General features: G+C 37.0%; 1 protein-coding gene across 2 annotated transcripts in view; it reads right to left on the bottom strand.

The window, feature by feature from the left end:
• Positions 1-390: 390 nt before the first annotated feature.
• Positions 391-21,950, bottom strand: part of Bbx (BBX high mobility group box domain containing) — a 259,928-nt gene continuing 238,368 nt past the window's right edge. Inside the window, exons 15-19 of one of the 2 annotated variants that reach the window (XM_077795333.1) lie at positions 17,775-17,864; positions 16,375-16,434; positions 9,989-10,186; positions 8,051-8,237; positions 391-3,991 (exon numbers count right to left, since the gene is read on the bottom strand). In XM_077795333.1, coding sequence (XP_077651459.1) covers positions 3,904-3,991; positions 8,051-8,237; positions 9,989-10,186; positions 16,375-16,434; positions 17,775-17,864 — 623 coding nt within the window. In that variant the 3' untranslated portion in view covers positions 391-3,903. The remainder of the gene's footprint in view (positions 3,992-8,050; positions 8,238-9,988; positions 10,187-16,374; positions 16,435-17,774; positions 17,865-21,950) is intronic. The other variant, XM_077795334.1, reaches the window with a different exon arrangement.

Raw genomic sequence — 21,950 nt, 5'->3', positions numbered from 1 at the left:
AATGGATGCTGTCCTCCAGCTTCTAGCTGCTGGTCTTCAGAACACTTAGCTTCATACAGTAGTTTAGCAGGCAGCATGGTCCCACTGCTTCACATTAACGCCAAATGCCAAGCTTGGAACAGAGCTAGTAGGTACTCCTTACCCCACCCACCCTATAAACAAAACGTCACTCAGTTTTCAGCTAATTCCTGTTCCATAGAAATTCATAATTTGTTAAAGATTTGACATAGGTACAAACACTTCCATACATTGAGCCAAAGACAGCAGAGTGCAAACACATTTTTATATGACTTAGAGTAGCATCTGACTTAATAAGAAAAGGACAGGGATTGAAGATGTCAAATTCTAAACAACCAGACCAGTTCAGATGCGCCTTTTTTCCCCATAGTATTCCAACTATTTTTCTCTCCACTAATTATAGTGTCAGGAACCAGAATAACAATGATAGGATGGGAATTACTGGCATGGCATTGGGGCATCATCTTGACAGAATTAAATTATTTCTGGCATTTGTGGGAAATGGGATGTCATAATTACAATAGTATAATTTTATCTTCAAAAAAGGATTTACTGAAGAGTTTTGATCTAAAATCTGGGAATTGACCTAATTTGGGGACAAGAACCTGTATTTCCAATGTGGCTATGGGACATTTTCCTTTTCCTGATCTCGAATACAGTACCCAAACAAATAAAAACTTCAAGGATGTCTTACAGTATTTTTTTTTCTTTCACTCAGCTTCTTAGAGCTGCAGTTTCAGTTACTATAATATACTCTACACACTTCAAAATTACATAGGAAATACCAGAATAACTAAATAAATAAAAAGCTAGAGAAAACTGGAACAATACTACGTCTCCATCTGAGACGAAATATTCCACTTCCAGCGTTGCAGAGAAGGGCTAGGACAATTTTTTTTTTTTCAAAAGATTTATATACAGGTTTGAATCCAGAAATTAAGGTTAAAAGCATAAATATTGATAATTTCAACTAAATTCAGAATGGTTTCAGAAAGATATGATACAACGATTTAGAATAAAACAAAGCAGAAGAGCATCATATTTTGGTTTGCTTGAGATATACATAAGGTGCAACAACTTTTTTCTTGAGGATGCTGTGGGACAGATGTTAGTGTAGATGGTGTTTGCTGGCAGATTAAAGTACATACCATAGCAATATGATTTTCCAAAATAAAGAAGAATGAGAGAATGAAGTGAAAATGATAATGTGGGGGGCACTACATACTGGTCTGAAATACTTGTGCTGACAAATGTTACCTGAAAATACCAACACCCCTCTCCAACAGATTAAGGGCATGAGAAGCACTACCACTGGAATCAAAACCTCTCAGAGAAACAAGGCAAGTGCCTAAAGAACTATAAAGCTTGCAGGATTTCTGCTACTCTCAGTGCCTAACCGCTTAAAAATTAAGCATTTCTACAAAAAGGTTTGTTTTAAAGTATCTGAAAACAGTCATATCCAGGAAGTTGTCTCCCCTCCCCCACCCCTGCCTAAGGGAAAAGCCACTGAGGTTTTAGGAAAAGCAGATCAAGTAAGATATTAATCACATAGAAAAAAGTAATCTTCTGTTTTGCTTCTTTTTAAAAAAAGGTCCCATGAATATACAGCAATCTCTTAAGGAACTCTAGTGAAATGTAATCGGAGGACTGAAGGAGGGTGCTCTGGCAAGACTAGATCTATTCTAATGTGTTCTACAGAGTGACAAGTTAGTACCATTGTCAAGATGCATGTTCTGCACCATACAACTTTTGTTGTTGGTTTTTTTGTTTTGTTTTGTTTTTTTGGATTTCAGCTAATTATAATTTTTAAATCACTGCTAGCAAGTGGTCCAAAACTCCAACTGCCACCAACATCAGGACCCAGCAATTTTCAAACATTCACTTTTTGCTTTGAAATTTAGAAAATATTAATAAAACTGTATCATAGTAAAAACAGTATGCTAAAATCTGGGACTATTCCCTTGATGTTTCTATGTGAATGGGGGTAAGCTATAACCACAGATAAATCTTCTACTAATTCCTGCCTCCTCCATCTCCACAATGAAGACACAATTTTGAGAACATCATTGCAATGCTCTGCTGCCCTCTTTCCTGCTTTGAAAAAAAAAAAAAAAAACGAGAGAGAGTACAAACCCTCTTCAGTTTTTCCAATCCTGTTAGTTTATGTTGTACATATTTTCCAGCACCGAAACTGAAGTAATATCTACAACCATGAGAAGCTAAACCTAGTCAATATTAATAGAGTCATTTTTATATGGCTATTAGGTCAAATTACAATTAGAAAAAAAAGTCATCATTACAATTCAGTCAAGTATAAATAAGAAAGCTAGATAAAACCATGTAAACTGTCACCATTTAGAGATCTAACTCAAAAGCTTCAAACTCGAACTAGAACTATCAAAACTCCACCAGTTTGAAAACCTTTAAAAATTATTGCTGGAATCCAATAATCAAAATTTGGTAGTTTGTGCTGTGATGCAAAAGTGGGGAAATACTTTGTGCTATGGAACAAATACCCTGTAAAATCTGTAGCCTCAGACTAATTTTGATTTATCACTTTGCATCTGTTGCTAGGAAACAAGACACTGTGAACGTCAGGTGGTTAAGTCAATATGTTCAATGTTCTAAGCCAGTTAATCCACTTGGCACTGGCATATGTAATGGTTGGTTTTATGTTTAAAAGCAACAAAACACAAAAAGGAAACAGAACTTGCAGGTGGATCTATGACTGAGAGGCCCACCTCAGGTATACCTCCCCTATCATGTACTCAATACCTCCTAAACAGCAAGCTTGAAATGACTCTAAAAACCTGCAGTGCCAATTAGGTTGTGCATAGCAATTACAACATGTCCAGTCTGTCTGTGATGGATGTGAAAGGTCTGTAGCTCCAAGTCCACATGAAGTGAATGTCTTCAATGTGTTTAGAATAGTGAAGTAATACTAAGGTCACTTCTGAATAATATTTTTGTCTTTTTTTGTTTGTTTGTTTGTATGAACGATTCATTGGTCACTTAGACCCCTGTGTAAAAATAAAAGAATCCTCAAGGCATGAAAACATCAGTAATCTGTAATCTGCAGGACTCTTCCCCTGTCTGGGAAAATATTTGCCACAATTTGCCCCAAGCAAATTCTTCTTGGTCACTCAAGGCTAAGAAAAAAATTCAGATTGTAAGAATTGTAATTTTCTCTCTCTCTCTCTCTCACTCTCTCTCTCACTCTCTTTTTGCCAGCAAACTATCACTCTGGTGGCAAATATAAAAGTGCAGAATATATGGACCACGAGGCCGAGCATACACCGCTAACAATGGTACATCTGCCTGCCCATGCTGCTTGGGAGTCTCTGGAACAGGCTTTTTAATATTTATTCTACAATATAAATGTAGGTATAACCTATTATATAAACCATCTTAGAACTTAAATCTCCATGTACAAAAAAGACTAAGAATATCTAATAATAACTAGTGCAGTGCGTCAGTTTTTTTTTGTTTGTTTTTTGTTTTGTTTTGAAAGAATAACTAGGTAATATATGAAACTAGTTTCACACTCTCTGGTTGGTAAAAGAGATGCTGGATGAGCTACAGTAAAGGCAGCCTTTTACCAAGTCACCACCTATTACTGTCAAAAGCCTTCAATGGAAAGCAAAGCTCCAGGATCATTCTGTTTCTGTTCAGTATCAGATAACATCACCCTTAAAGATTCTGGGTTCCAAAAGAACAAACTGGCCCAGGATGCTAACTTCTGCTTCAAGTGAGTCTGGGCCGTGTAGGGCAACAAGCACTTGTTTGCAGTCTATATTTTCCACCACATGGACTCACTAGCATCCCTTGGTAAAGACAAGGCTAGGGTAGTAGGTAAAGCACAATGTTTTACAATTAAAGGGCGCTTCACTGGTCAGCGCAAGAAATAAGTACAGGAGCCTGTGGCATTTCTTTTGGCTGTCCATCATGGGTGAGCGGAGTCGACCTCTGACCTCTGTAAAACAAGAAGGAAAAAATGACTTATTCAGGGTATATTATCTGCGAAAGGAGAGGATGATTAATAATAAAAACTTTCCAATATCTCAATAGCTGCTATTCTTACTTATGTCATTTAATTAAAACCAATTTTGTCCTTAGAATTTTCTCTTCCTATCTTTCCCTCTTTCTTTTCTCCTTACAGTCCTAAAATTTCTTATCTCAATTTCCCTTTGGCCCCAAATAACTAACTACTTCGATTTTGTAGAGATGACACTGAAACTCCCACAAATTTGAGGCAACTCACTAAGAGGCGGTAATTTTTCATTCAAGGACTGATGTTCTGGGACAATACTCTTTCTCTTGATCCATGGATAGTAAAAGTGACACATTCCTTTCCTGTAGTAATTGGCAACCTCTAGGCTCATTTCTTAAGATCCATTGTAATACACTCAGTTTAAAACTGAAGGCCAATAAAAGCAATGACTTTAGAAAAGGAAGAGAGATGGACTATGACTTTAAAAAAAAAAGGAACAAAATAAATAATGAAGAAAAAGGAGAAACCTCTTATATAAAAGAAGCCTCTCAAGTACATAGAGAGAGAGAAGTACAAGGGAAGGAAGCAAGTACTGATTCTGGATTTTGGCTGTAAGAAAATCCAGCCTACTTGGACCCAAATTGATATATGTGGGGAGAGAACTCCACACAAGACTAGAAAATTCATAGAAATTTTCATCATTTTGATTGGAACCGTGTAGAAAATAGCTGATTTTTCATTCATTGTTCGTATAATTAGTAGTTAAAAATACAAATTATTTCATGGTTATGAGAAAACTATTCAAAATTCCTGGCAATTTCTACAGAGCCTCTCATTTTATGATAGGATTAGGGCCTCCTGACATTTGCCCACTGGCCTATCAAGCCTAGACAATGCAAACTCCTGGCTCTGTCTCTTATACCAGTCTGTGGTATGTGACCCTACATGGAAGACAGGTGGGGAAGCAGCAATGTTTTCACTGGTTTGACCTTTCAGTATAGTACTCTCCTTCAGAGTATGTAGAACAAAAGGGGCTATTTTAAGAATCAGGTAATATTTGCTCCATAACTGTATCCAGGTTTCACCTGATGTACAAAAAAGGAAAACAATTAGATAAATCACAACATTTGGGGCCTTCTGAATCCAACAATTTTTGAATAGTACAAGATATTTAGGATTTCAGAAAAACAAAACATGTGTTAGAATCAAACCTCTGGATTAATCTGTTCATTCAAGTATGGCTGCTGTAAGCACCAACTGTTCAATATGTTCAGCTTTTTCTGCAAGAAAGATGAAACTAAAATGCTATTTTTTACCTTCAAGATCATGTAATAATAAACATTTCAGAAATATTTTAGTAAGTACTGGAAAAAGAAAAAAGTGAAAGATGAAAAGTACAATGTAAAGAAAAAAGGGCAAGAAGGAGAGAGGTTGGGGTGAAGTCCAGCTCAATCAATGGAAAAAGGAAAGGAGTCAGGATTGGAGCAGCGTGGCAGCTAACGGATGGCATCTAGGACATGACTGAAGTCTGCTCACGCCACATGCTAGAGGAAATGGAACACAGGATCTGGAGTTCAAGACCTCACTGCAAATCATGACTCAGCTGTGAATCAGCTCTGTGTTCTTGACAAGTTCATTAACCATCTGCACCAACATTAAAATCGGACTAATACGACAGTCCTGGGAGGGCTGGTTTAAGAATGATATTTAATGAGCTTTCTTCCTTGAAAACACCTAATAAATAAATAATCTCTCAACAAAGGTTTGCCCAACCCCCTATTTCCTGTATTTTATAAAATTGGTCTAAAGTGGGTTTCAAAACTTAACATTAGATTTTTCCTGGCAAGCATACAGGTAATGTATTTCTACACCTAGTTCTGTGGGCTATCCACCCTGTGAATTAGGAACCCAGGTTAAGTAATAATTAAATAATTAAGTAATAATTAAATGGTGTGCAACTCAGCTACAATTACATTAAGCCTAGACATAGAAGATTGGCTGGTTGGTCTGTTTTAGGGGAAAAAAAAGGGCCAAAGTTACAACTGGGATTTACTAGGATGATCTTTCTAGATATTAAGAACTCTAACCATTTGTTAGGTTGATGGTAAATTTCTAGTAATCATTTTCATCCTTTTTAATGGGAAGTTAACAACAACAAAAAGAACCTTTACCTCTATTTTCATCATTATATCTATGCCTGCTACCTAACTTTGTCAGTTAGACTTCAAGAACTACCTCATTTGTTCATTCACCCATTGGTGTAAGAGAAGCTGTCTAAGCAAGCTGGGGCATGAAGAATAAAACCGGTGCTTTCCTTTCAAAATATACTGAAACAAGACAGAAGCATCAACAAATAATTGCAACCCAATGTGGCAGCTGTTCTCAGGCAGGAAGTACACAGAGTAAGCGGCAGCATGGAAGATGCAGCAGGAGCAGCAGGCAGGCTGAGAGAAGAGGACCAGGCGTGGGAGGTGGGAGGAGCAGCAGCCGTTCACCTGAGAGGAGGATGTACAAAGGCAAGAACTTGGCTAATCTGGAAAGGAGCAAGAGTGTGTGTTAATGCAGGGCAGGGTGTAGAGGCACTAGAGAGATGAGAATGGAAAGGCTTGTTTCTGCTTTCTACTTTTAAAAACTGGGAATCATGGAAGGCTGGTTAGCAGAGTGATGGTGTGATCACAGTCATGTTTGGAGAGAACTTAGGGAGCAATGAGGGTGACTGGGTGATGACATTTTCTGAGCACTAAATTATGACACTCCTTTGAATTCTTATTCTACCTACCTACTTCCATAATTCACAGGGACACTTAGCAACATTCAGGCAGGCATTAAAAATTCTCTTTGCACGTCATGCATTTGTCTTCTATACTCAACTCTAAAATTCCACAAGTGGAGAAGTGCCTCTTTCAGAGACCCAAGCGCATTTAACAATGTCTGTCAGCAGTCTCTTGCTAATGGGAATTTGCAGTGTACACATGAAAGGATATCTGACGTCTTGGAATATCTAGAGCTACTTGTGAGCAAGCACTAGACCTAGAACATGACAGGTAAAAGGCAAGAAGGAAACCAAGTTCACAGAGGGGCCTATGGGTTTACCTGAAAATGCGAAAGGAGCCTGAGGTCCTACAGGCAGCTATCCAGAGTGTGCTGGGTTTCAAGCACTTTTTATGAAAGTCCACGAAAATAACTTCTGATTACCCACAGATAAAATTCAGTATGAAATACCAGAATTTACAAAAGCCCTTTTTTATTTTTTATTTTTTGCCTTCCCAAAGGACCTATTAAGTAGCAGAATACTCAATTATACACTTAGTACACTTCCTGTGGGCCTTCACTGAGTTCAAAGGGTTTTCACAACTATGATTTCCTCTGATCCTTAGAACTTTTGCAATTCTTTGGGGATATATCATTATGCTCAATGTAAAATGAAAAAACTGAAATGCAGAGAATAAATTACTCTGTAGTAGATCACAGAGAGTTGAAGAAAATTCCAGGTCTCCTGCCTGCCATGAGTCAGTTGCCAAAACACTCATTCCCCTAAACGGTACTGTTGTGATGGCTGGCCACCACTGCCGCTAGCACCTTCTTCCGTAGGGGTGTCCCCACATGAGCACTGTGTCATTCCACACAGTATCTCAATGAAATGAGTGCTTCTCACCCTCATTTTATAAAAGAAAACATTGAATGAAGACAGGTTAATGATCTTGCTCAAGATCTCTGTTTTCAGAGACTGAGGATTTAAAGCCCTGTCTGTGATCTCACACTTAAAGGTTAAATGATACTGCTTCCCTGCTCTCAGGTTTTTATGGAAATCCAGATTAGCCATAGGACAATATATTCAAAATGAAATACTTAGCTGGCGATATTTTCTTACATTTTCCCCATACTGTAAACTAGCACATAAACTTTTGTAACACCTCACATAAACAATAATGCTCCTGAACTACTCTGAACTCCACTACGTAATAAAAATTGCCACAAATCACTTGAGAAAGGTTGATCTGGTTTCCATATTTTTTCCTCCATCTAAGTCACACCACTGACCTGTGCACATTCTCCATGGCTGCCACTTCGGCCAGTGCAGCGAGGCTGAAGAAGGCAGACACAGCAGGCATCTCTGGAGTGCTGCTCCGTGTCTCCTCAGCTTCAGTGTTGTGTGAGCACTCATCACTGCAGTCTGTCTCAGTTGCTTTAGGGAGACTCCTCTGCAGTTGCTCCTTTGGTTTGTCATCTGTAACAAAAGCGAAATCCATCATAAGAGGATCATTCTGCTCTCCAGAGAAGGAACACTAAGGAAATGTGCTAGAGAATGAAAAGAGCTAGGTTTCTTTACTATTCACTTTGGCTATTCATTGCATATTATAATCTCTTCTTCCACAGTGACAAAGCACTTTTATTAAACTCAGTTGCACCCTGGAATTATGGACACTGAAGCTGAGCTGAAGACAAGCTGTTTTATTCAAAGTCAAAGAATGGGTCAGTCTTGGAGGAAAGAGGAAAAATGAACCTTGACCAAAATAAAACCCAAGGGACTTCAGCCACTGGACCCTTAAAACCCAAGCTGACTAAACATTTCTCATGAATTTTCATGAAGCCGTAGGGTGACCTAGCATGGCAACTTGGACATTTGATGTGCTGTGATATTAACACTTAGGATAGGCTGACGAGATAGGCTAACTATCAGATTAATCAATCCTAATGAGATCCCATGTTGTTGTTTTGTTCTGAAGACCTACTGGAGGGAAGATAAGAGGTCCTCTGGTATTTATGAAGAGGTAGATGAAATGCTATGCTAATATACCTGCTAGAAATGAGAATATTTTCTTTATTATGTAGACATTACAGAGGAGGGGGAATTTTCATCATGAGTTTTAAAAGATTTTAAATATAGAAACAAGTAATAAAAGATGTGAATGTCATATATTAGGGTATAAAGCTGGTATAGTGTTTTGCTACATAAAAGGGAGTGTTTTCTAGAATCCTTATTTCTTCCTACAAGTGAAAATTAACAATCTATAAAATGAAAGTCTCAGAACAGAACACAGATTGAAAAGGGGAGGAGAAAGGGATCAGCTGGACTAAACATCAAGATATCAAGATTTATATCCTCATCCCACTTCTACTCAGTTGAATGTTTTCAGCACAAAATTCCACCTCTTCAAAGAGTTGAATTCAATTCAGTGTCTTTAACATACTTTATGGTTCTAACAGTCAATTTGTGCAAAATAAAAAAAAAAGGTATCCCCAAATTAACTTTGTCTTCCAATTCTAACTCAGCAAACAGTTTGTTTCTATGAACACCTAGATTGATCCAAATCAGGTAAAATGAAATTCTGGAGATGTCAAAAACCAAAGATCCAGATGATACAGCATCCCCAAGAACTTTTGGGGAGATGCTATTATTCACTGTTCTATCCCTTTGCACTGGGTCCCTCAGGTAATTCTACTGCCATGGAGGCCACCAGGACCAATAAAGACAGACTCAAGTCCTGACTGAAAATGGGGCAATTTTACTATTTGGGTAGATAAGACAAGAAATTAGTGCATTCTCAGGTTTCCTTTCAGCTCTACAGAAAATAAGGATGTATTCCAAGGTACCTAATCCACTGGTTTGAATGCCTGATAATTTAGTTTGCAGTGACATGAATACCAGACCATGGAATAACACAGATTCATCTAGTACCTTTAAAAGTCTAGGCTATTCTGGAGTTTACTTCATCAAGACTGTTTTTGTGCATGCTTTAAAAAAAAAAAAAAAAGAGGAAGGAGCTAACAGTCCTAAATTTACCTTTCTTTTCTAGGAATTCAAATATGCTCTTGGAAAATAGGTATGATTTTTTAAAGTGTGGAATAAGACATGTTTGAAAGTCTATATAAAGCTAGAGAACAGTCCATTTTTCAATGAGAAGCCACCATTGGCTTATAGTCATTTGCTGGCCAATGAGACTCTGGACATCTCTGCCTAGAGCTCCCTCTTCTTACCCAAAGTACCTCCTGCTGGTGATACCCGGCCGTCTGCTGTCCTGACAAGGTGTGTGATCTTGGTTTTCCTTGCTTTTCTCTTTTGGCTGCCCACCAAAGGTTCTTGCATTGTTGTTGGCTCTGGAGTGTTGGGAATGGATGAGACATTTTTAACCTTATAAGCAGGCTCTGTGGTGTTTTTGTCTTCTGAAAATATGGCTGAAACAAGACAAACCATACATAGTTACACAAGATATTGACATTATTCTTGGATGGAAACATTTCTAAATTTCAGACCTATCTGAATAGGGAATTTATAGTCAGAGTTTTCAGACTATTGATGGAAAATTTTTAAAACAAACATTTCTATAATGTTTACTACTTATGTGTACTTCTTCTGATAAATAATGGGCAGAGTATGAAGATATCTTCTCTTTTAACATTTTCTAAGTCTTTGAATCTTGCAGGTTGGTAGGGAGGATAACGTATATAAATCTGTATCTCAAGTCCTAGCTATGATCAGGGTCCCATGCTTCATAATTTTACATTGATGGTTGGGACATTTGCTTCTAAGCATCAGGCTGGACTGAGAAAAGAATCTGTGAGAACTGACCTCCTTTTATGCACATTGACTCTCATTAAGGACAGGACAAACACTTGTGAAGTGAGTACACATACAACCCTCCCATTCACCAAGTTCTAGGACAAGGTGAGTGAGGTAATTTAATTAAGTCTCACATGCTGACAGAGAGACTAGTTGTAGGTACACTCACGGTAAAATTAATAAATAATTTAATAGTACACTCTTGTATCCTGAGTCACTATATCAAGAGTAAAGAACACACTTGCAATTAAAGCCTTTATCTCTGGCTTAAATTTGATAAGAATACTTGTGTTTTATATACTTGTTTCCTTTGGAGTTCATCATTCTCATCCCTTTAATTCAAAAGTAAAAAAGAATATGCAGATATGAGTTCAGTTCATTTATGAGTATATACATGTACACAAGTGCTACGATTGAGATTTGTTTTTTTTTCCATCCTGCAGCCAAAGCATTTTTAGGCAGGTAAAACAGGTCTGGCCCCCACCCTCCTACTTTGTAACCATCCAATCTCTTAAAACAGACATAGAAATTATTTTTTAAAAGAGGGGACTATGGATCAGAAAATCAAGGTCTGACAAAACAAACTTAAAGCAAAGGAAACCTGATGAATAATCGAACATATTTATGTCAGAAGGTGGATCTAAAGGTAGACACTAGAATAAAGCAATGCATAAAACATAAAAATGAAGAACAGCTAAAATAAGAGGAAAATGGAGCAAGATTAGCTTAGGGTGTGAAAAAAACACACTTGTTGGTGCACAGCCCTCCTATAAGATTTTTAATTTAGCTCTCTAATGGGCTTAGGAGATGGGAAAACAGACTATGAATTAATAAGTCCTTTGCCCTGGAAATCATGATGAAACCTTGTCTTTGAAAGATACCTAAAAGGAACAAAGTTGATTCTATGCTTCACATTCTAAAACAAATGGGAAGTAATTTCAATTTCATTAAAATAAAGTACAGACACAGAAATTACACCATGATTTGTGGCTTGGCATTATGTCAGTATCTCAGTATTGCTTAACAGATGGCTGTGTGGGGATAGGCTTAAGATAACAATTATTTAAAAAAAAGAAAAAAAAAACCTAAACCAAACAAAAACTGAAAAACACCAATTATTTGGCAATGTTCCCAATCTCTTCGGATTACAGAAGGAGTCTTATTCACTTCTGTAGTGTGATCACTACATTATAGATGGCCATTCCAAAAGAATATTAATCTATTCCCTTTTTCTAATTCCTCTTCCTAGAGAAGTCAAAAACTTGCAGAAAGAAGGGCGTGGCCAGGTTCCAAAGATGAAAGGTACAGTACATTGGAAGAACTGTTTATGGAAAGAAGGTACAAGGAGATAAAAGAAATAGATACCACAAAAAGGACAAACAAGCTGGAAGAGATGATCAGATTTCCACATCGACAGGGGTAATGGAAATAACTGTCAATCAGAGACCTGGATTCCACTATTGACTTTATAATTCATTAACTCTGGGACCACAGGTCTCAGTTTCTTCATGTAAAAACAGAGGGTGGACTAGATTAGCTCTAATCTAGAGATTCAGACCTAAAATAATCCTTTTGCCACAGGGTCTACAGTTAGAGTTTTGGGTAGGAAAAAACAAGCCCTCATTCAGTTTAGAGTCCCAAGGTTGAGGAACAATAGCACTCCCTTGCATAGCATTGTTTTCTTTTCTACTGGTGACTTTTTCAAATGTTTTCAATTCTTTTAAATGGTTGTTCCTTTTCTAATTTGTTCTAGATAAATTGGTAAAATCACTGTAAGAAGCCAAGGGCATGGGGGCAAAAGGACTACAAATGGGGATCTACTGTTAATTCAGTGTTTAACAGTAAAAAAATCCCAAACATATGGCTGTGGGAAATTTCAAAATCCCAGCATCCACTCAGCAGAAAAGGAGCTAGAGGGTCCAAGACCAGCCAGCCAGCCAAAGGACAACAGCAATACTCAAGTTATAACACACAGGCATATTGGGAAACAGTAAAAGTGTGAATCTGGTTGCAGGGCAAGGGAAAAAGGCAAAAAATAATACACTGGAAGTTCTCATAAGTACCACCCCCAATGAAAGCAGGTAACACCACTTACCCAGAAGTCTCCTCCAAACTTACTAACAGACCTAGAAGGAATCATGACCCCTGTATATCATCCATATTTGAAAAAAGTACAGAATATGACCTTGCTAGAGTTTGAAAGAGGATGTAAGGGGCAAAACACACCATCTTGTCAGCTTATTCCAAGGACCGCCCTCAAGGTTAGCCCTCACAGAGAACCTTTTCCTAAGAGAAAACTGGGGAAGGAAAGTAAGGTTGAGTCTAAAAAGTACTCTTCTGGGACAGAATATTTGACAGTGGCAGAGCAAACAAAAGGCTGGGTGGTGTGGGATGTGAAATGAAAAGGCTCAGAGGAACCTATGTCCTGCTCTCCCTCTCCCCTCAACACACCCCAGGAACTAATGGGAATGTGAGGAAAGAAAGGGCTTTGTCGTCTAAAAGCAAATTAGTCATTTCTCTTTTGGCTTTTAATTGAACATACAAGACTATCCAAGGACTAAGAACAAGTCCACTGGGCTAGATTTTATACTCAACAATAACCATAACACACTTTAAGTGCATCATCTGAGAGTGATAACATGAGCTCACTCCTGGAGCCACATTAGGAATGTGGAAATAAGAGGCTATCTTGTTTTCCAAACTCTACTCCCCAAATGTGAAGAAAATGTTCGGGGAAAAGCAGTACTGCACGTGGATTGTACCCCAGGAGGCCACTGGAATCATGAATTAATTCACTTTGCAACTGGAGGATTCAGTTTGAATTATTATAGCCAGATCTGAAATCTCATTGCCTTTGGTTGGTCTCCCATGCACTAATACAGCAATCAGATTCTGAATAGAACAAAGGAAAAAGAATCAAATGAATGAGACTTATTTAAAGTTCTGGGAGACTTTGCTTAAGTTATATAGCAACTATTTCAAAGCTGAGAAAGGAGATCAAGTTAGAATGGAAACTGAGGATTGTGTTTGAAAATCTAACTATAAACCAGAGTCTTTCTCCTGCCTGTGATTACATTTACATACTAATCTGATGGAGATTCCAAGTCTGAGGTTTCTGGGTGTTTTTTTGGGGGGAGGAGGGGTAATATATCTTTTATATTTACATCTGAACCAAACAAGGACGAAAAAGTCCATAGATATGTCTGAACAATTGAAACTGTAGTAGTCAAAGGGGCTTCAATGGCATGAATCCAAGTTTCTTCCCTTTTGCTTGTACTGGTCATGCTTCAATTCCCTGCCATGTGTTTGGGATTAATAAAACCTTCCTTAATTCAATGGGGCTGCTATGAAGATGAAATTTTAAAAACATGTGAAAGTCCTTTGTAAACTTTAAACTATGAAGATGTATTAATTATATTATTATTGCAATTAGAAACATCATGGACATGTAACAGCATGTTCTCACAGAAACAAATATGGCAGCAGAGGTAGGTCTTCTTTATGAGAAAATTGTACCTTTAATTCTAGGTTATAGGCAATATATTTAGTTGTTATATAAAAGTTTTGAGAAGTGATTTAGCCATCTTTTAGTTTTAAAGGCATAGGAGAAAAAACACAATAAATTATAAGTTTAGCATTTAACCCTCAGATGTACAACTAAGGATCTAAAGATTTCAGATATTTTGGGAAAGAATAGTGTTGCAAAAGCAATTCTACACAGGATGTTGTAAAAAAAGTACAAGTGAACTTCAAGTCATCCACTTTAACAGAAGTCAGGGACAGCTGAATAGCTGGACAGCCTCAGGTGAATCAAGGCTTTTATTATAGACAGTAGCTACAAACAACTCCTAACTTTTGTGCCAAATGGCTTATACATGTTAAAATTATCCAGGATTATGGCTTCATTTTCTGTCCCTAAGTATTTACGCCTTCCAGTAAATACAGTATTACGCTGTAATAAGCAGCGATCTGGCCATAGGTGAGAGAGAGGATGAAGTAAAGGGCTTAGATAATTCAAAAGCACATAGTCACCACCTGAACCAGTAAAGGCTGGGAGTGGTATGAAAATACATAACCAAGAAAGGTCACTTTAAATTACTAGTAATTTTCTGATGCTCAAATTGATTCCCTTTTTTTCCAGGCCATTTGAAATGAACCTGTACTCTACAATAAATAAACAGCATGCATTTTTCAGTGCATCCTCTTTCAAAGCTGTGTTCCATATACATTAATAATATCTATAATTAAATATCACCAATAATAATTCTATTTCTACTAACCTCTGAGGACTACCTGTAAGATTCAAAATTGATTTAGTTTTCTATCTCTGAAAGGCATAAAATTAGGGCTGCAGAATATGGTGCTTCTAGCATCACATTAACCACAAAAAATACCAAAGTAACAAAATCATCAAGTGTTAAGGGGAAAATGAAATTTGTGATTTTTGAATTACTACATCCTATCATTCACCCAATCCCTCAACACAAGAGAACCACATATGTACATAGGACAAATGTGGACAGTAAATCCTAAACAATCTGTCCTACTGAAAAATGCTGATTAGTGGCAGATCTGAAAACCTACCTAATTCCCTATGTTAAGTGTTCTTTCTACCATACTGCACTAGTTGTGGCAACTCAGCAGCATTTTTAGTGTATAAAAAAAGCTAAGCAAAACAAAACAAAAAAGGAAGTATTTAAAATGGTATCATTTGAAGGGAAGAGTAATGTGGTCTTAAATGCCTTTAGCTTTCTCTGATAGGTCATCAATGTCTTATATTTATAAAAAAAATGTGTGTAATATATTTTTATAATACATAAGAGCTAATAATTCAATTTGGGGATGTTAGGACTGAAGGCTGGGAACAGCACAATTCATATTTTGTTCTGCCTGCACTTAGGCAGAAATAATACTTCACAGAGGTTGTGAATGTGAAATAATGGGTCAGAAAACATTCATATTGATGTCATTTTCTGTAAAAGTAAAATGATGCAAAAGCAGACGTGGCATGTATGAATTATGTCCATTAAACCAAAAAAGTTTTTGATAAATGTAACTCAAACTAGAACTGGCACTGGGGGGTTGGTAACTGGGAATTTAACTTCCACCGAGTTATACCCTTCTTTCTTTAAAAAAAATATTTTAAACAAGCTCTCACTTGGTTGCTAAGGATGGCCTTGAACTCGGAATCCTGCTTCAGCATCCCAAGTCCCAGGGATTACAGGCGTGTGCCACCATACCTTGCTAAACATGAATATTTTTTATAAATACCTTAAAAATACGAGTATTTCTGAAAAGTGACTAGGGTCAAATGTACATATTGATTTTTTTTCTCCTTTACAGTAAAGGAAAAACTATATTTTGTAGACAGGTTCCTTTTCTGGACATAAGTAAATCAAAGAGGTCCAAACTTCTAGTTTTCAAATGAAGTAAACACTGCACAAAAGTATTCAGGTCTTTAAAATTATCTATGATGAGAAAAGGGGAATCAATGGAAAGAAGGGTAGGATGGCTCCTTAACTCATATAAATTAACACTCACCAGAGTGAGTCATTAATGTCATAAACAAAACTCAAATCTCTGGTTAATGTCATTCAAAGGTTTCAAATTCTCCTTTCATAAATGAAACACCACAATATATTCTGTCTGACTCTTTGCAGGAGACCTCAAAATGTAATTATTAACACAAATTCTAATGCTATTGGTTGAATCTATATAAATGATAACTTTTTTAAGTCTATAAAAAATTATTCAATTTTCAACTTAGACTATCTGAAATTAAACACTATGTTGATTCTTTTACCTTCTGTAGGGTGAATGGCATCCAAGTAGAGTTGCTTGTTTGACCATTTATCCCCACTTCCTAAAAACAATGATAGAAAAAAATGTGAAACTGTATTCCTAATATGGATATAAATACTATAAAAATAAGGTTATGTACAAAGTAACTTAAATATGAAACACCATAAAAATAAAATGGAATTTTATTTCAATTATTTTGTTCTCAAATTGTATTTGCCAACTAAACTAATGAAGCTATGGCTGGAGGCTACACAGGAAATGGATAAACAAAATTTGTCTTTTGTGAAATACACTGTTGGGTAATTTCTTTGACTTTAATACACAAAATTTGAAGATCAGTAAAGGGTATGACAATTTTACCTGGAAAATAAAGTTTCTTCACTGGAAGCAAATGAAAAAAAATATATACATAAATACACAAAACAAACAAAAAAGAGGCTGAGTAGAAGTGAAAGCCCACATTTAGTAAGAGGATGTTACACACAGGCACACACAGGCGCATTCGCCTACACAGAAGACAGCTGCTAGTGAGAGCCTCACTCAGGAAGCACAGAGTGCTTCACATCTGGCCATGCAAGTAGGATGCGAGTGTGCATCAAATGAGTCGATTTACGGCTTGACACTGACATGCAGGCAGACACTGAAACTGAAGCCCAACCTTCAGGACTTGTGACTATACTGAGCCAGATGGGAAGATTTATCTTTTAGGTGAAGGAGGAGCCCTGAACTCCAAGAAAGAGATCTTGAGATGAGTCCTGAAGAGGTTCAAGGGCCCATCAAGATCATAACAATGAGATAGATGTTCAGAGGAGAGGAGGGGTGGGGTACATTAAGGGCCCTCTGGAAATAACAGTTATGTGACTGTAGGAGTTGGGAGAAGAGTTCAGCCAACATTGAAGTACACAGAGGAGGAAAAGAGGAAAGTTAGAACTTAGGAGTGGAGAAAAATGTCCATGGCAGAAAAATGTCCATGGCAATCCCCAACAGTGGGACTTTGACATGAATATGAAAATTTCAGGAAGCAGAAAAATGTGGTTATGGTGTGAAGGGCTGCCAGACATGGGGGGGGGGGGGGAAGAGCCAAAGAAATGAATAGACACGAGGTCAAAAAGACTAAATTACAAAAGGTACCAAATGTAGATGAGAAGAATCAATTTTAAAATTCATATGGAACTCTGTACAAAAAGACAAATATGGATTTGAGTAGCAATCCAAGGGATGGAAGTTTATAATTAGCTGCAGAGTCTAGAAAGAACAAAAATGCCCAGCCAGGAGCTGATGACACTGAAGCAAGCACAGGGGAGAAAAAGGCAAAGGAGGTGCACGCTGAAGCTTTACTCAAGATGAGCTGGCAATGGAGGCGATCAAGAAACCTTAATGGAGGATGGAAGGCACCAATACCTTTTTCTGGAACATTAGGCTTCTCCTTTTTGTGCTTATATTTGCTGACAATTTTGTGGAATAAGTTCTTTTTCTGAGACTGGAAAGGACCTACAGACAATATTAATATGAATATATTTTAAATTTGCAATGCTTTACAAAACAATATTGTGTGTTTTAAAACAATTATACCCTCCTCCCTCCTGTGGAAAGAGTAAATCCAGTTGCAAGAAACATCATCTTGCATCTCCACTCATCTTGGGACTCTGCCCTTTTCTTTAGGCTTGTGTAAAACCCAGTGAGATTTTCCTTGGAAAGTATTGGGCAGAAGCCTCCATTAGGGCTGGAACTTTCTAGGTAGAAACTGCAGATTAAGTGGGTGGAAACGGATTGCAACCAGTACCAGAAGCATGGTGATGGTCTATTACAGAGCAAAGGTTCCACTTTAGATGCCAATGCCCTGAAGGAAAGAATGGCATGTGGATTTCATCGTCTAAGAGAACTGACTTTCACAAGGACAGCACCTTCAGGATGACAGCTGACCTGAGAGCAGTAGGTAGCTTTCTGCTCTTTTTGGAGGCTACTCTAGGAAGAAAAAAGTGATTTAAAAACAGAAAGATATTTGGAAAACCAACAAAACAAAACAAAACTTTGATGTGCTCTCCTTCTGGCAGGAGGTGAACTAACTATGTGCCTGCCTAGTCACTTCTACCCTCCCTCTCTAGTGCATTCCATCAGTATACAAACGTATGTTATTTGTCCCAAATTTAAAAAAAAGTTCTCCCAAACTTCCCTCAGTCCCCTCAGAGGACTGCCTTTGGTGTCTCTAAGTTCTCTCCTTCGGTTTTGTCTTAAACTCACTATAACCAGGCTTTCACCCAGCCACTCATGAAAATCTGCTGCATGAAGGCCAACAGCTGAGGCTCATGGTGCTCATGCATCTTCCAATCTAGCTGTTCCCTCCAGGTCCACCTTCTGCCTTCAATGCTTCCTTCACCTGGATTCCAGGACACAGCTGTTTTGCTTTCTCTCTTCCCTCATTGATCTTTCCCTCTTTGTCTCTTCTGCATCTTCCTTTCACCAGATGTTTTAGGTTTGGAAAGCCCTGGACTCTAAAGTGGTTCTTGTCCTCTTCCCTATTGATTCTCCTTCCTTTGGTGATTACTTCTGGTCTCAGGGCTTTAAATACCAGCTCACAGATGCATCACCCCAGCACACTGCTGTGTATTTGAAAAGCCAGCCACCTTACAAATTTCCATTGTATCTGTAAGCTCACATCCTGCTTCACTTCTCTCTAGCAGAGTAGCCTCCTTGGCTACTCCCTGCACATACAAAGTCTTTCTCCTGCTAGTAGGATCTTTATGTTGGCTGTCAGCTCTGCCTAGAAAATGTTCTTCCAACTTCCTCACCACCTTCAAGGTTTTGCTCAAGTATCACCAGACCACCCGTTGCAAAACTGCAACCCCACCCCATTCCCATCCCTTGTGATCTGCCTTTCCTTCACAAAATTATCATTAAGCTGATTAAAAACAAAAAAGTTCTACTGAAATATACTTCACATATAAAACAGTTCACTCACTTAAGGTATATAATTCAATGTTTTTGATATTCAGAGATACGTGCAAACATCCCCAAATTTTAGAATATTTCATCACCTCAAAAATAAACCACACATCTTTTAGTTATCATGTCTCCTGTACTTGCAATTCCCCTCTCCCTAAGCAATCACTAATATTCTGTTATAGAAACTTCATATAAACTGAACCACATAATAAAGTCCTTTTTGATTGGCTTAGGATTTAGCAGAATGTTTTATAGTCTTATCTATGCTATATGTTGTCAGTATAAGAAGAATAGTATTTCATTGTACAGATATAATACATCTTGTTTATCCATTTAGCAGGTGATGGATATTTATATAAATTGTTTATTTTTGTGAATATTGCTGTTATAAACATTCATGTACAAGTTTTTGTTTAGATGTATGTGTTTGTTTCTCTTGGGCATACACCTAGGAGTAGAATTACAGGGTCAATAAGAACTTTTATGTTTAACCTTTTAAAGAACTGCCAAGAAGCAGCTGCACCATTTTATATTCCCACTTGCAGTATATAAATAAGGGTTTCAATTTTTCCACATTTACTATTATCTGTCTTTTTGAGTATGGTCATTCTAAGGTTGTGGAAATGATACCTTTCTCACTGTGCAGATTAGTTTGGGGGAATGTTTCTATCTAACATTAAGTCCTACAATCTATGAACATGGGATATTTTCCCATTTATATTATTTTTCTTTCTACAATGTTTTGTAGTTTTCATTATATTGCACTTCTTTTGTTAAATTTATTCCTAAGTACTTTATTCTTTTTGGTGCTATTGTAAATGGAATTGTTTTCTTATTTTATTTTTGGGTTGTTCATTGGAAGTATATGAAAATATAATTAATTTTGTATGATTTTGTATCCTGTAACCCTACTAAACTCATTTGGGTATTTTAGTAGATTTCTTAGGATTTTCTATATTCAAGTTCATGTCAGTAAGTTTTACTTCTTTCTTTTCAGTCTTGATGGTTTTTGTTTCTTCTTACCTAACTACTGCCTAGAACACAGTACCATGTTGATAGAAGTGGTGAAGAGTGGACATACTTGTCCTGTTTCTGAATGTCAGGGTCAGGGAAAGTGTCTGATTTTTCACCATTAAGTATAATGTTATCTGGGCTGGGGATGTGGCTCAAGCAGTAGCGAGCTCGCCTGGCATGCGTGCGGCCCAGGTTCGATCCTCAGCACCACATACAAACAAAGATGTTGTGTCCGCTGAAAACTAAAAAATAAATATTAAAATTCTCTCTCTTCAAAAAAAAAAAGTATAATGTTATCTATGTGTTGTTTGTAGATGCCCTATCAGGGTGAGGGAATTCCTTTCTGTTCCAGGTTTGAGGTCTTTATTATGAAAAAGTACTAAATTTTGTCAAATGCTTTCTCTATTGAGATGATCATGTGATTTTGGCTTTCAGTCTGTTGATATAATAATGTTACATGAATTGATTTTGTGGTGTTAAACCAACCTTACAATCCTGGGATAAAATCTCACATAACCACAGTGTGTAATTCTTTGATTTCTTAGCATTTAGTTAAGGAATTTTTGTGCTCCTTATTACCCAGGATATTGGTCTGTAGTTTTCATTTCTTCGTCTAGTTTGACATTGGAATGAGTCCCAAAGTAAACTGGGGAGTGTTCACTCTTCTATTTTTTTTTTTTTTTTGGATTCATTTATGAAGATCTGGTACTAATTCTTTCTTTAAAAGTTTGGTACAATCTGGTGGTAAAGCCATCTGAACCTGGAAATTTTTTTTTTTTTTTTTTTGGGTACTCCTTAGGCATATTTCCAACCCTTTAGGCTAATTCAATCTCTTTAATAGGTCTGTTCAGACAGTCTGTATCTTAAGTTGGTTTCAGTAGTTTGTGTCTTTCTTGGAATTGTTTGTTTTATCTAGGTTATCTAATTTACTGATATAAAATTGTTCATAGTCTTCTAATGCTTCTCCTTTCTGTAAAACTGATATTAATGTCCTCTATTTCATTTCTAATTTGAATATTCTCCTTTTTTGCTGGTTACAATTGAGCTAAATGCTTCTTAACTTTGTTGTTCTTTACAGAAAACTAATTTTTGGTCATTGATTTTCTGTTTTTCTATTCTTTATTTATTTCATTTAACTTTGTTAATTTCCTCTCTAATCTTTATTATTCCCTTCCATCTGCTTTTTTGTTTAAAAACATATTTTTAGTTGTAGATGGACAGAATAACTTTATTTATTTTTATGTGGTGCTGAGGATCAAACCCAGTGCCTCACACGTGCTAGGCAAGACTTCTACCCCTGAGCCACAACCCTAGTCCCCCTTCATTCTGCTTTCTTTGAGTTTAAGTTTGTTCTTCTTTTTCCAATGTCTTAATGTGAAAGGCAGGGCAGATTATTGATCTGACATCTTCTTTCTTAGCTTAGGCATTTAGAGCTCTCTAAACATTACTGTAGCTATATCCCTCAAGTTTTGATATGTGTTCTTCATTTCTACTCACCTCAAAGTTCCTTATGATTTACCTTTTGAATTCTTCTTTCACATATTGGTAATCTAGGAGTGTGTTGTTTAGCTTTGATGCATTTATGAGTTTCCCAAGTTTTCTCTTACTATTGATTTTTAA

The sequence above is a fragment of the Urocitellus parryii genome, chromosome 2 (assembly GCF_045843805.1).
Source record: "Urocitellus parryii isolate mUroPar1 chromosome 2, mUroPar1.hap1, whole genome shotgun sequence".
Lineage (NCBI taxonomy): Eukaryota > Metazoa > Chordata > Mammalia > Rodentia > Sciuridae > Urocitellus > Urocitellus parryii.
The sequence above is the reverse complement of the archived record's forward strand: the minus strand, read 5'-3'. Positions and strand labels throughout refer to the sequence as shown.